We start from the raw sequence: 16,153 nt of genomic DNA on the forward strand, positions 1-16,153 counted from the left end.
AGTCGGTGTTACAGTTTGCACTGGACTGGACGGGAGGAGTTGGTGTTACAGTTTGCACTGGACTGGATGGTAGGAGTTTGTGTTACAGTTTGGACTGGACTGGACGGTAGGAGTTTGTGTTACAGTTTGGACTGGATGATAGGAGTTGGTGTTATAGTTTGCACTGGACTGGACGGTAGTAGTTTGTGTTACAGTTTGGACTGGACTGGACGGTAGGAGTTTGTGTTACAGTTTGGACTGGACGGTAGGAGTCGGTGTTACAGTTTGGACTGGACGGTAGGAGTCGGTGTTACAGTTTGGACTGGACGGTAGGAGTTGGTGTTACAGTTTGGACTGGACTGGACGGTAGGAGTTGGTGTTACAGTTTGGACTGGACGGTAGGAGTCGGTGTTACAGTTTGGACTGGACTGGACGGTAGGAGTTGGTGTTACAGTTTGGACTGGACCGGACGGTAGGAGTTGGTGTTACAGTTTGGACTGGACGATAGGAGTTGGTGTTACAGTTTGGACTGGACTGGATGGTAGGAGTTGGTGTTATAGTTTGGACTGGACTGTAGGAGTTGGTGTTACAGTTCGGACTGGACAATAGGAGTTGGTGTTACAGTTTGGACTGGACTGGACGGTAGGAGTCGGTGTTACATTTTGGACTGGACTGGACGGTAGGAGTTGGTGTTACAGTTTGGACTGGACGGTAGGAGTTGTTGTTACAATTTGGACTGGACAGGACGGTAGGAGCTGGTGTTTCAGTTTGGACTGGACTGGACAGTAGGAGTTGGTGTTACTGTTTGGACTGGACTGGACGGTAGGAGTTGGTGTTACAGTTTGGACTGGACGGTAGGAGTTGGTGTTACAGTTTGGACTGGACTGGACGGTAGGAGTTGGTGTTACAGTTTGGACTGGACGGTAGGAGTTGGTGTTTCAGTTTGGACTGGACTGGACGGTAGGAGTTGGTGTTACAGTTTGGACTGGACGGTAGGAGCTGGTGTTTCAGTTTGGACTGGACTGGACGGTAGGAGTTGGTGTTTCAGTTTGGACTGGATGGTAGGAGCTGGTGTTTCAGTTTGGACTGGACGGTAGGAGCTGGTGTTTCAGTTTGGACTGGACTGGACGGTAGGAGTTGGTGTTACAGTTTGAACTGGACGGTAGGAGTTGGTGTTACAGTTTGGACTGGACGATAGGAGTTGGTGTTACAGTTTGGACTGGACTGGACGGTAGGAGTTGGTGTTTCAGTTTGGACTGGACGGTAGGAGTTGGTGTTACAGTTTGCACTGGACAGGACGGTAGGAGCTGGTGTTTCAGTTTGGACTGGACTGGACGGTAGGAGTCGGTGTTACAGTTTGGACTGGACTGGACGGTAGGAGTTGGTGTTACAGTTTGCACTGGACAGGACGGTAGGAGCTGGTGTTTCAGTTTGGACTGGACTGGACGGTAGGAGTTGGTGTTACAGTTTGGACTGGACGGTAGGAGTTGGTGTTACAGTTTGGACTGGACTGGATGGTAGGAGTCGGTGTTACAGTTTGGACTGGACTGGACGGTAGGAGTTGGTGTTACAGTTTGGACTGGACTGGACGGTAGGAGTTGGTGTTACAGTTTGGACTGGACTGGACGGTAGGAGTTGGTGTTACAGTTTGAACTGGACAGTAGGAGTCGGTGTTACCATTTTCACTGGACTGGGTTGCACGGGAGACCGGAAGTTGCCCATGCTGCAAGTCTCCCCTCTGCACGCCACCGCCATTGTCCAAGGGAAGGGCAAGGGCCAATACAGCTTGGCACTGGTGTCGTCGTAGAGGAATGTGTGGTGAATTGCCTGGCACACGCAGCTATAGCTGAGGCTTGAACTGGTGACCTTCAGATCACTAGACCAACACCTTAACTATTTGGACATACACCAACAATTTAGCCTCCTTTTTAAATATATACGTTATAATTGATAGGATATTCAGATTGTGTATTGCAATATACTCTTGCGCAAGCCAACCAGTTCCAGGGCACACTGCATGCTGGTACCATTCTGATTCTGATAACCTGCCAGTGAGAGCATTGTCCAGATCTTTCTTTTATGTTCCTCACTGTGAGAGCAGCTGGGCTACATGTAATTGCTGGAAAAAGCCTCCCATAAATTCCCTGATGGCCAAAGGCTGTGTTCTGTGGGATCCCTGGCACCCAGCAAGTACACGAAGAAGTGATCAGTGCACCAAAAATGAAAACATAAATTAGCTGTTTAAATATTTTACAGATTAATAAATAAAGATTAGGTTATGGAAGTCACTCGGGTAGTGTTTTGTTTTGAAATTGGTTAGCATTCAAAATAATGATATTATAATACAGAAGCTTGAGATTCCCTTTGTCGAGCTGCGTGGTTTGATAAGCAGACCTTGTGGCTCAGCGTGGATTTCCAGCCTCTCCAGATTTTCTCTTGTTTAAGCTCAGCTTGCTGCTGTTTACTTTGAGTGAGCTCAGTAAGTGTTAGCCAAACTTCATGGCTTTAAATAGACCTTGTTTACCTTTGGGGTCATACAGTTTTTAAAGAGGCATGTTAATTCATATATTTGAGGTGTGCATCAATAATTCACTTGATTATTTTACCACTTACAGTGGGAGAAGTTGTGGGAATGTAAATACCAGTCCTTGCCCAGGCAGCTACTGATTCCAATGTTCTGGGAATGACTGGACTTCTGTCCCTCTCCTCAAACTGAAATAGGAGGATAAAGATCATGAGATAGTTCTGTGCCAATATTCACTGGAGTTTAGAATGAGTGGTGATCTCCTTGAAACTTATTAAATATTGAAAGTCCTGGATAGAATGTATGAGGAGAGGATGGCCCTGATCTTATGACTTTTACTTTTCACTTTTCAACCAGTCTGTCAGGTTGGAGACCACACTCAGCTCATTGCTCTGGCCAACAATAAGACCATACCACACAGGAGCAGAATTAGGCTATTTGGCCCATTGACTCTGCTCTGCGATTCCATCATAGCTAATTTATTATCCCTATCAACCACATTCTCCTGCCTTCTCCCCATTATGGGACTCCCAGGTGGCATGCCGCCTCCCAGGTGCCAGGGTCAGGGACATCTCAGATCTCATCTACAGCATTTTAAAGAGGGTGTGAGAGCAGCCAGATGTCTTGGTTTATTTTGGTACCAATGACTTAGGAAGGAAAAACAATGAGGTCCTAAAGAGAGAATTTAGAGAGCTAGGCAGAAAGCTGAGAAGCAGGATCTCCAGTGTAGTAATTTCTGGATTACTGCCTGTGTCACATGCTCGTGAGGGTAGAAACAGGATGAGTTGGCAGATGAATGCGTGGCTGAGAAGCTGGTGCAGGGGCAGGGCTTCAGGTTCTTGGATCATTGGGATCTCTTCTGGGGGAGGTATGACCCATTCAAAAGTGACGGGTTGCACCTGAACCCGAGGAGATCCAATATTCTCACAGGCAGGTTTATTAGACCTGTTGGGGTTGAGTTTAAACTAATTTGGCAAGGGCTGTGGGAACTGGAACGAAGAGACTCAGAAAAGGACAGATGGTAAAAAAGCAAAGATAGCATGCAGTCAGACAGTCAGGAAGGGCGGGCAGATCATAGGATAAAATTGCAGCCAGCAGGGTGAGTATCAGTGCACTAGGGATGCAAAATCAAAAAGGATAGCAAATACAGCTCTCAAAATGTTATATCTCAATGCATGAAATATAAGAAATAAGGTAGATGATATTGTTGTACTATGACAGATTGTCAGGTATGATGTTGTGGTCATCACTGAAACATGGTTGTAGTTGGGAGCTGAATGTCCAGGGTAACACGTTGTATCGGAGGGATAGGAAGGTCGGCAGAGGGGGTGGTGTGGTTCTGCTGGTAAAGAATGGCATCATTCTTTGTGATGTGACATAGGATTGGAAGATGTTGAACCCATGTAGGTTAAGTTAAGAAACTGCAAGGGTAAAAGGACCCTGATGGCAGTTATATACAGGCCACCCAACAATGGCTGGGATGTGGAACACAGATTACAACAGGAAATATAACCATATAACAATTACAGCGCGGAAACAGGCCATCTCGACCCTTTTAGTCCATGCCGAACGCTTATTCTCACCTAGTCCCACTGACCTGCAAACAGCCCATAACCCTCCATTCCTTTCCTGTCCATATACCTATCCAATTTTACTTTAAATGACAATACTGAACCTGCCTCTACCACTTCTACTGGAAGCTCATTCCACACAGCTACCACTCTCTGAGTAAAGAAATTCCCCCTCGTGTTACCCTTAAACTTTTGCCCCCTAAGTCTCAACTCATGTCCTCTTGTTTGAATCTCCCATACTCTCAATGGAAAAAGCCTACCCATGTCAACTCTATCTATCCCCCTCATAATTTTAAATACCTCTATCAAGTCCCCCCTCAACCTTCTACACTCCAAAGAATAAAGACCTAACTTGTTCAATCTTCCCCTGTAACTTAGGTGCTGAACCCAGGCAACGCTCTCGTAAATCTTCTCTGTACTCTCCCCATTTTGTTGACATCTTTCCTATAATTCGGTGACCAGAACTGTACACAATACTCCAAATTCAGCCTTACCAATGCCTTGTACAATTTTAACATTACATCCCAACTCCTATACTCAATGCTCTGATTTATAAAGGCCAGCATACCAAAAGCTTTCTTCACCACCCTATCCACATGAGATTCCACCTTCAGGGAACTATGCACCATTATTCGGAGATCACTCTGTTCTACTGCATTCTTCAATGCCCTACCATTTACCATGTATATCCTATTTGGATTATTCCTACCAAAATGATACCTCATACTTATCAGCATTAAACTCCATCTGCCATCGTTCAGCCCACTCTTCTAATTGGCCTAAATCTCTCTGCAAACTTTGAAAACCTACTTCATTATCCACAATACCACCTACCTTAGTATCATCCGATACTTACTAATCCAATTTACAACCCCATTATCCAGATCATTAATGTATATGACAAACAACATTGGACCCAGTACAGATCCCTGAGGCACACCACTAGTCACCGGCCTCCAACCTGACAAACAGTTATCCACCACTACTCTCTGGCATTTCCCATCTAGCCACTGCTGAATCCATTTTACTACTTCAATATTAATACCTAACGATTGAACCTTCCTAGCTAACCTTCCATGCGGAACCTTGTCAAAGGCTTTACTGAAATCCATATAGACAACATTCACTGCTTTACCCTCGTCAACTTTCCCCGTAACCTCTTCAAAAAATTCAATAAGATTTGTCACACATGACCTTCCACCAAGAAATCCATGTTGACTGTTCCTAATCAGATCCTGTCTATCCAGATAATTATATATACCATCTCTAAGAATACTTTCCATTAATTTACCCACCACTGACATCAAGCTGACAGGCCTATAATTGCTAGGTTTACTCTTAGAACCCTTTTAAAACAATGGAGCCACATGAGCAATATGCCAATCCTCCGGCACCATCCCTGTTTCTAATGACATTTGAAATATTTCTGTCAGAGCCCCTGCTATTTCTACACTAACCTCCCTCAAGGTCCTAGGAAACATCCTGTCAGGACCCAGAGATTTATCCACTTTTATATTCCTTAAAAGCGCCAGTACTTCCTCCTCTTTAATCGTCATAGATTCCATAACTTCCCTACTTGTTTCCCTTACCTTACACAATTCAATATCTCCTTAGTGAATACCGAAGAAAATAAATTGTTCAAAATTTCCCCCATCTCTTTCGGCTCCACACATAGCTGTCCACTCTGATTCTCTAAGGGACCAATTTTATCCCTCACTATCCTTTTGCTATTAATATAACTGTAGAAACCTTTTGGATTTCTTTTCACTTTACTTGCCAAAGCAACCTTGTATCTTCTCTAATTTCTTTCTTAAGATTCTTCCTCCATTCTTTATATTCCTCGAGCACCTCATTTACTCCATGCTGCCTATATTTTTTGTAGATATCTCTCTTTTCCCTAACCAAGTTTCCAATATCCCTTGAAAACCATGGCGCTCTCAAATTTTTAACCTTTCCTTTCAACCTAACAGGAACATAAAGATTCTGAACCCTCAAAATTTCACCTTTAAATGACCTCCATTTCTCTATTATATCCTTCCCATAAAACAAATTGTCCCAATCCACTCCTTCTAAATCCTTTTGCATCTCCTCAAAGTTAGCCTTTCTCCAATCAAAAATCTCGACCCTGGGTCCAGGCCTACCCTTCTCCATAATTATATTGAAACTAATGGCATTGTGATCGCTGGACCCGAAGTGCTCCCCAACACATACCTCCATCACCTGACCTATCTCATTCCCTAACAGAAGATCCAACACTACCCTTTCTCTAGTTGATACCTCTATGTATTGCTGCAAAAAACTACCCTGCACACATTTTACAAACTCCAAACCATCCATCCCTTTTACAGTATGGGCTTCCCAGTCTATGTGTGGAAAATTAAAATCTCCCAAAATCACAACCCTGTGCTTACTACAAATATCTGCTATCTCCTTGCAAATTTGCTCCTCCAATTCTTGCTCCTCATTAGGTGGTCTATAATACACCCCTATAAGTGTTACTAAACCTTTCCCATTCCTCAATTCCACCCAAATAGTCTCCCTAGACGAGCCTTCTAATCTATCCTGCCAGAACACTGCTGTAATATTTTCTCTGACAAGCAACACAATACCTCCCCCTCTTGTCCCTCCGATTCTATCACACCTGAAGCAACGAAATCCAGGAATATTTAGTTGCCAACCACACCCCTCCTGCAACCATGTTTCACTAATAGCTATAACATCATATTTCCAGGTACCAATCCATGCTCTAAGCTCATCCACCTTTCTTACAATGCTCGTAGCATCAAAATAAATACATTTTAGAAATTCTCCACCTCTTCTTCCCTGTTTATCTCTAACAGTACAAAGAACTTCACTGTCTTCTTTTTCTTTCTTCTTCCATACATCTGTACCTACACTCTGGTTCCCCTCCCTCTCATATCTAGTTTAAATCCACTGGAGCCTCTCTAGCAAACCCACCTGCAAGAATATTTGTCCCTCTCCAGTTCAGATGTAAACTGTCCCGCCGGAACAGGTCCCACCTTCCCTGGAAAACTGCCCAATTATCTATAAATCTGAAGCTCTCTCTCCTGCACCATGTCTTCAGCCACGTGTGGAACTGCACTATCTTGCTATTTCTAAACCCAGCTGCACGTGGCAGTAGTAGCAGTTCTGAGATTGCTATCCTGGAGGTCCTGTCCTTTAACTTGGTACCTAGCTCCCTAAACTCACCTTTCAGGACCCCCTCACTCTTCCTACCCACGTCATTGGTCCCTACAAGGACCACGACATCCAGCTGCTCACCCTCCCTCTTGAGAATACTGAGAACTAGAAATAGAAAAGGTGTGTCAAAAGGGCAATGTTATGACAGTCATGGAAGATTTTAACATGCAGGTTTATTAGGAAAATCAGGTTGGTAATGCATCTCAAGAGAGTGAATTTGTTTGAATGCCTCTGCCTCTTTAGGGCAGTTTGTTATTGAGCCTATGAGGGGATCGGCTATACTGGACTGGAGTTATGTGTTGAATTAGAAGTGATTAGGGAGCTTAAGGTAGAAGAACCCTTCGGAACCAGTGATCACAATATGATTGAGTTCAACTTGAAATTTGATAGGAAGGAAGTTGGAATTTGTTGAGGAGATTACAAATAGGATCGATAAAGGGGATGCAGTGAACATTATGTATTTGGACTTTCAGAAGGCCCTTGACAAGATGCCATATATGAGGATGCTTACCAAGCTAAGAGCCCATGATATTACAGGAAAGTTACTAACATGGTTAGAACATTGGCTGATTGTAGAAAACAGTAAGTGGGAATTAAAGGATAATGTTTGGTTGACTGCCAGTGACTAGTGGTTCTCTGCAGGAGTTGGTGTTGGAACCACTTTTTATGCTGTATATAAATGATTTAGATGATGGAGTAGATGGCTTTGTTACCAAGTTTGCAGATGATATGAAGTTTGGTGGAGGGGCAGGTAGCATTGAGGAAACAGGTAAGACTTCAATTAGGAGAATTGGCAAAGAGAGTGGCAAATGAAATACAATGCTGGAAAATGCATGGTCATGCAGTTTGGTAGTAGAAATAAATGTGCAGACTATTTTCTAAACATGGAGAAAATCCAAAAATCTGAGATGCAGAGGGACTTGGGAGTCCTTGTGCAGAACACCCTTAAGGTTAACTTGCAGATTGATTTGGAGGAAGGCAAATGCCAAGTTAGCATTCATTTGAAGAGGTCTAGAATACAAGAGCAAGGATGTGATGCTGAGGCTTTATAAGGCACTGGTGAGGCTTCACCTTGAGTATTGTGAACAGTTTTGGGCCCCTCATCTGAGAAAAGATGTGCTGACATTGGAGAGGGTCCAGAGGAGGTTCACTAGGATGATTCCAGCAATGAAATGGTTATCATTGAGGAAAATTTGATGGCTCTGTGTCAGTGGGGGGGGGGTATCTCACTGAAACCTTTTGAATATTGAAAGGCCCAGACAGAGTAGTTGTGGAAAGGATGTTTCCCATGGTGGGAGAATCCAGGTCAAGAGGACAGAGCCTCAGGATAGAGAAACGTTCATTTAAAACAGAGATTCAGCGAAATTTCTTTAGCCAGAGGTGGTGAATTTGCAGAACTTGTTACCACAAGCAGCTGTGGAAACCAGGTTGTTGGGTGTATTTAAGGCAGAAATTGATAAGTTCTTGATTAGACATGGCATCAAAGGTTACAGGAAGAAAGCCAGGGAATGGGGTTGAGGAGGGGAAAAAAAAGGATCAGCCCATGATTGAATGGCAGAGCAGAGTCAATGGGCCAAATGGCCGAACTCTGCTCCTGTGTCTTATGGTCTTATAATCTTCAACACCTTGATTAACGAAGAACCTGTCAATTTCTGCTTTAAATGTACTTGCCCTCCACAATCAAATGTGGTAATGAATTCCACAGATTCACCACCATCTGACTAAAGAAATTCCTCCTCATCTCTGTTCTAAAGGGACATCCTTGTATTCTGAGGGTGTGCCCTCAGTTCCTAGACTCATCCACTATAGGAAAAATCCTCTCCTTTTACAGCCTCAGTGTGCAACTTCAATAACTTTGGCAAAGTTCCTCTTAAACTCCTGGTCCTTACCAGCTTAGCCAAAAGCAGCAGGCACATGGGAACACCACCACCTCCAAGTTCTCCTCTGCTCTCTTTCTTTCCAGAGATTTACCAGCTCCCTCATTTTTGATGGGCCCAGAACCTGGGACTCCCTCGCTGAAACCTGGGGTCCCTTGACAGCACCTTCACCAGGAGCTCTGTGGTTTCAGATGATGGTTCACCCACACCTTCACAAGGGCAATGTTGGCCTTGCCTGTGTCCTGGAGAGGTGGGTGGAACGTGTCACTGACTGGGCTGTGACCGTAGCTCAGTAAACCCATCAGGTAACATGCAGGCTGAACTCCTCAGTGTCAGTGACCACTCTGCCACATTGGTTAACATCACTCACCCCCTCATAAACCCTCCGGTTCCTCAACAGATGAGCTCCTCCAGGCTGGTGAGGCCGAGACCTACGACTTTGCCTTCATAGACGCCGACAAGGTGAATTATTGCTTATATTATGAGAAATGTCTACAACTTATCCGCAAAGGAGGAATAATCGCAATTGACAATGTAAGTACACACAATGTCCATAAACACTGGCCAGTAAGGGGGGCTGTGGGGTTGATGAGAGGGGGTGGGGGGGGGGGCAGACAGCATCCGAGGTTTTGAATTGAACCTGGGTCTCTGGGGTTCTGAGGCAACATTGAAATCAGTTGTAATATTGCAGTGCATTATCCGAAGGCAGAAACAAGAGAGCTTCACCCTCAGAGGGGCGGGGCCGAGGGAGGATCCCCTTCACAGGGGCGGGAGCATGTGAGAGTTTGCACGTGTGTGTGCATTTAAGTGTATGCACATGTATTTGTGCCTCGGTGTGTGCACTTATGTGTGTAAGCACGTGTTTGTGTCTGAATTTGTGTATGTGCATGCATGTCTGAGTTTGTGTGCATGTGCATGTGTGCGTGTACACCCTCCAGAGCATGCACTGATTTGAATTCTCTCTAGTGCTGATAGATTCCGTGCATTTCCCAGAGAAATGGTTCACTGTACTTTACTTGGAACATTTCAGACTCTGAGAGAGGAACAGTCCCTGCTCCTCCCTGCAGTGGCCAGTACAGCCTGTGTTAGCCAAATTCTGCCTTTCCTGTGGAGTGACTCACCTGTGCTTTCACTACAGGTTCTTTGGGGGGGCCGTGTTCTGAGCCCAGGAAATGATGCAGACACACTCAGCATTGACAAATTGAACAAGATGATCTCCAGGGACAGTCGGGTGAACATCAGCATGCTTGCCATTGGTGATGGAGTCACCCTGGCCTTCAAGCTGTAGTGGTTCCACCTTCCACCGGGCTGAGACAGTTCAAACACTGCAGAGTCCCAGCAATGGGCCACTTGGACCATTACCTGAAACCTTTCTGCACTTTTGATTTTGATTTCCCCTGTAACCTGCTGCCTGACTCAGTGATTCACCCCACTCACAGTGACAGACCATCTCCTTCACAGAAGTGTTCGCTAGAACCAAACAAGCAAAGACTGAAAAATGGAGTAAATTCTTCAAATTACAAACACAGGAGACTGGAGATACTGACATTGAAAACACATACACAATCTGCTGGAGGAACTCTGGGCTGAGCAGTGTCTATGGAGAGAAAATGTTTGTTAATCCAGATTCCAGCATCTGCAGCCTCATCTGTCTTCTTTCTTTGGTCAGTCTGTACTCTGTCCATACCCAGAAGGAAAATCAACATGGAGGAAAGTAAGAGGCTTACTGGAGTTCAGAAATGTGATTTCAGCACACATTGGCAAAAGTCCCAGTGCATGGCACCTGCCTGTGGCATACGGTGCTGTGTGTAACACACACTTGAACACAGCCACGTGACACACGGGTCCAGGCCCTGCACTGAAGGATGTGCCCTGGCACAATACCCATCAGGATTACTCCACGGGCTCCATGTGGGTCCTGCTCCCCCTCACACTGTCTCACCAAGCCTCCGATCACCTCCAGCCTCAATACAACCTGCTCCAAGCCTCCCCTGCCATCCACTATCACCGGCTGAACATTGTAGATAACTGACATTGCAGAAAGATGTCCTTGCCTTAAATGATGTCAAAAGATGGTGGGAAGATTGGGGGCTTCTTGGAGCAAGTAACTGGGGGCAAATGCCTGCCTGGCAGCCCCTATGAAGCATAACTGGAGCAATTTTTTTCACCAAATGTAGCTTTTAGATTGAATTCTTTGACTTCTGGATTAAAGCTTTACTCAGTTTTGTGGAGAGATACTTGGGGTAATACCAGCAATCGATACAGCTGCTCTGTCATAAATCACTAAATCTCTGTCGCATTGAAGTTAATTTTATTTGCAAATGAAAAGACAAATCAAATCAAGAAAGCTTTTGAAGAAGATATTAAATGAAGCCATAAAAAGGGTTTATTACCAAAGTGACCCTTTTCATTATTTACTCTGCCGAAGTGAGATCTTGTTGAGTGCAGAGCTTCAGTTAACAAACAATTTCTGTAAATGTTGTTATTGATGTTTTCTGTATCACTAATAAACAATATTAAACTTCCCTAAGGGAGAGGATTAATAATCTCATGGAAAGACAGGCACTGATTAGAGGCAATGTGGCCTTCTCAGAGCCAGATTCTGTCTGTCTGAGTGAATTTGATGAAGTAGTAACATAGGTCATGAGGGTCAGGAGTAGATGTGTTTACAAGGACGTTGCTAAGTCCTTTGCCAAACCCTACATGGGACACTGGTTCAAAATGCTGGGGTCCATGGAATCCAGGGCAAGTTGGTGTGGAAGACACAGGGTGATGGTGGAGTTTTGGTTTTGCCGGTGTCTGATGTTGGTCAGTGCTGGAGTGATCAGATGCTTATCCAGACACAGAGTGCGGGGCAGTGGGGTTAATACAGAGGGGTAGTCCCTGGTGGTCTGAATGATTTGGGCTGAATGGCCTGTTTCCATGTACACGATCGGCAACACAGGTAGGATTCCTGGAGTCACCATGAAAGGTGGCATTTCATCCTGGTGAGAATGCACCAGCCATTAACATTTACACCAACCTACACAAATTCCATCAGCACACCCCTCCTGCCTTTCCCCTACACCCTAGGGGTAGTTTACAGTAGAGAGTTAACTAACCAATCTGCACTGCATTGGGATGTGAGAGGACACTGGCAGACCGGAGGGCAGGACCTTGGGTGGGCTGATCTGCATCAGGGCTGCTTTACACAGCCTCCACACTTCTCAACTGCCCCTCCATGCTTGAACGCACTTTCATTTCAAGCTCTTCATCCTAATAAATGCTGTTAAACCATAAGGGCCCTGGTTTCTCGTTGGCTCACACCCAATTCCTACACTGCCAACTATTCAGTGTATACCCAGATCCCTTCCAGGCAGAGGGCAGAACTGTGTTAGCAATGGGGTCATTTACTTATCCTGAGGCAGACAAATGAGGCTGTCTAATTGGATCTTAGCTTGCCAGAAAATAGAATAAAATTCTACCTATTTCGGAGGAGCTTCCAGGATCTCCCAGTGGCCTTGTACTTTGCTCTGCAATATTAATCATTGTGGCGTTTAATACAGGTTCTTGAAATTAGCTATTTGCTGATGTCTCAGTAGAATCCTGAGAATATAAAGAAACCCCTTGTTTTCAGGGAGAAACAGCCCAGATTCACACTGCAATTATCTCATGAAAAAGAAAATATTAAACATCTGCACTAATTTCCTTACAGCCAGGAGATGGAATTCTAAACTGGATTCTGTTTGCTGCTGTATTGTCCCTTCTGTATGCCTCTGGGTTCATAAACATAGGAGATTCTGCAGATGCTGGAAATTCTGAGTAACACACATACAATATACTGGGGGAACTCAGCAGGTCAAGCACCATCTATGGAGAGCAATAGCAGTTAACATTTTGGGCCAAGACCCTTCATCGTGAATCCCGATGAAGGGTCTAAACCTGAAACGCCGACCTGCTAGGTTTCCTCAGTACTTGGTATGTAGACACTTATTTTCTATTCCAGGCTTATACCAGTGAGGTCTGGGCCCTGCTGGTAAAGCTGATATGTGTTACTCTCTAACTGCCCTTGGAAAAAGATGCAGGGAGATACCGCCCTGAATCACTCCTAGTTATTTAGCTGGCAAGAATTTCAGTCAACCTGAAATAATTCAAATTCAAACCTGAAGCCATAATCCTGGCATTTATTCCCCTTTAGACAGCAGTTCTCAGGAGTAACTGGAATCTTGGACTGCTGGAACTTTCGGGAAAATCAATCATTTCTCTCAGTAGTAACATAAAGTGGAGGGAGAAATCTTGTACAAGACACTACAATTTGGGTTGTAGAGAACAGCAAGGGAGCTTGCCGAGGGATCTCAATCAACTGGAAGAATGGCTGATGGAAGTTAATGCAGACAAGTGTGAGGCTTTGCACTTTGGGAGGATCAATCAGGGTAAGTTTTACACGGTAAACGGTAGGGCACTGAGGAGTGCAGTAAAACAAAGGGAACTGGGAATACAGGTCCATAATTCATTGAAAGAGGTGTCACAGGTAAATAGGGTCATAAAGAAAGCTTTTGGCACATTGGCCTTCATAAATCAATGTATTGAGTACAGGAGTTGGGATGTTGAGGTTGTATAAGACATCAGTGAGGCCTGATTTGGAGTATTGTGTACAGTTTTGGTCACCTACATACAGGAAAGATGCTAATAAGATTGAAAGAGTGCAGAGAATATTTACAAAGATGTTGCCGGGTGTGAAGGACTGAGTTACTGGGAAAGGCTGGATAGGTTAGGACTGTATTCCCTGTGGTGTAGGAGAATGAGCAGAGATCTTATACAGGCATTCAAAATTATGAGGGGTATCGACAGGGTAAATAGATGCAGGCTTTTTCCTCTGAGGTTTTGTGAGACTAGAACAAAAGGTCATAATTTAAGGGTGAAAGGTGAAATATTTAAGGAGAACCTGAGGGGGAGCTTCTTCCCTCAGAGGGTGGTGAGAGTGTGGAATCAGCTGTCTGAGCCAGAACAGTTAGTGGAGGCAGATGTTGGTAAGACCTAAGACAAAGGGTTTTAAAAGTGTTTAGGAGTCAAAAGATTGAGCACGGTGTGACAAAATTGAAAAGGGTGAATACAGGACTGAAGGTGTTGTACTTGAATCTGCGCAATATTCAGAATAAGGTTGATGAACTTGTAACACAGTTACAGATTGGCAGGTGTAATGTAGGCATCACAGAATCATGGCTGGAAGATTACAGCTGGGAGCTTAATGTCCAAGGATACATGTTGTATCGAAAGGACAGGCAGGAAGGCAGAGGGGGTGGCACTTGAAAGAAGTGACATAGTCAGAAGGTGTTGAATTATTGTGGATAGAGCTAAGGAAATGCAAGGGTAAAAAGACCCTGATGGGAGTTATATACAGACCTCCAATCAGTAAGGATGAGTCTAAAAATTACAACAGGAGATAGAAAACACATGCCATAAGGGCAAAGTTACCATAGTCATGAAGGACTTAAATATGCAGGTAGATTGGGAAAATCACGTTGGTGCTTGATTACAGGAGGGGAATTTCTAGAATGTCTATGAGATGGTTTTTTAGAGCATCTGGTGGTTCAGAGCTAGGGAGTCAACTATTCTGGTTTGGGTGTGGTGCAATAAAACAGAATTGATTAGAGAGTTTTAGGTAAAATAACCCTTAGAGGATAATAAGATCGAATTCACCCTGAAATTTGAGAAGGAGAAGCTAAAGTTAGATGTATCAGTATTACAGAGTAATAAAGAGAATTACAGAGGTATGAGTCTGGAGTTGGCCAGAATTGATTGGAAAAGAACACTGGCAGGATGACAGCAGAGCAGCAATGGGTGGAATTTCTGGAAGCAACTCAGAAGGCACAGGATAAACTTCCCAAAGAAGAAGAAGCATTCTAAAGGAAAGATGACACAATCATTGCTAATAAGAGAAGTAAAAAAATATATAAAAGCCAAAGAGACAAAATAGAGCACAAATTGGTGGGAAGTTGGAGGATTGGGAAGCTTCTAAAAACCCAACAGAAGGCAACTAAAAAAGTCATTAAGGAGGTAAAGATGGAATATGAAAGTAAGCTAGCCAATAATATTAAAGAGGATACCAAAAGTTTCTTGAGATACATAAAGTGTAAAAGAGAAGCGAGAGTGGATATCAGACCACTGGAAAACAATGTTAGAGAGGTAGTAATGGGGGACAACAAAATGGTGGATGAACTGCGTAAGTATTTTGCATTCATCTTCTCTGTGGAAGTCACTAGCAGTATGGTGGAAGTTCCAGGTGTCAGGGGGCATGAAGAGTATGCAGTTACCATAACTAGAGAGAAGGTTCTTAGGAAATTGAAATTCTGAAGGTAGATAAGTCACCTGGACCAAATGGTGTACACCCCAGAGTTTTGAAAGAGGTGGCTGAAGAGATTGTGGAGGTATTAGTAATGATCTTTCAAGAATCACTAGATTCTGGAATGGTTCCAGAAGATTGGAAAATTGCAAATGTCATTCCACTCTTCAAGAAGGGAAAGAGGTAGAAGAAAGGAAACTATAGGCCAGTTAGTCTGACCTCAGTGTTGGGAAGACATTGGAGTGAGTTATTAAGGATGAGGTCTCAGGGTACTTGGAGGCACATGACAAAATAGGCCACAGTCAGCATGGTTTCCTCAAGGGAAAATCTTGCCTGACAAATCTGTTGGAATTCTTTGAAGAAGTAACAAACAGGATAGACAAAGGAGAAGCAGTTGATGTTGTGTACTTGGATTTTCAGAAGGCCTTTGACAGGTGCCACACATGAGTTTGTTTTACAAGCTACAAGCCCATGGTATTACAGGAAAGATTATAGTATGGATAAAGTAGTGGCTGATTGGCAGGAAGCAAAGAGTGAGAATAAAGGGATCCTCTTCTGACTGGCTGCCAGTGACTAGTAGTGTTCCCCAGGGGTCTGTGTTGGAGCCAATTCTTATTACGTTATTTGTCAATGATTTGGATGATGGAATTGGTGTTTTTATTTTACAAATTTTGCAGAC

General features: G+C 44.0%; 1 protein-coding gene across 2 annotated transcripts in view; it reads left to right on the forward strand.

Annotated features, from left to right (window-relative positions):
• Nucleotides 1–13,082, forward strand: part of comtd1 (catechol-O-methyltransferase domain containing 1) — a 98,707-nt gene extending 85,625 nt beyond the window's left edge. The window contains exons 6-7 of one of the 2 annotated variants that reach the window (XM_059946831.1): nt 9,553–9,686; nt 10,291–13,082. In XM_059946831.1, the coding sequence (XP_059802814.1) occupies nt 9,553–9,686; nt 10,291–10,440 (284 nt within the window). In that variant the 3' untranslated portion in view covers nt 10,441–13,082. The remainder of the gene's footprint in view (nt 1–9,552; nt 9,687–10,290) is intronic. The other variant, XM_059946830.1, reaches the window with a different exon arrangement.
• The last annotated feature ends 3,071 nt before the right edge of the window (nt 13,083–16,153 follow it).

The sequence above is a fragment of the Hypanus sabinus genome, chromosome 21 (assembly GCF_030144855.1).
Source record: "Hypanus sabinus isolate sHypSab1 chromosome 21, sHypSab1.hap1, whole genome shotgun sequence".
In the NCBI taxonomy this organism is placed as follows: Eukaryota; Metazoa; Chordata; class Chondrichthyes; order Myliobatiformes; family Dasyatidae; genus Hypanus; species Hypanus sabinus.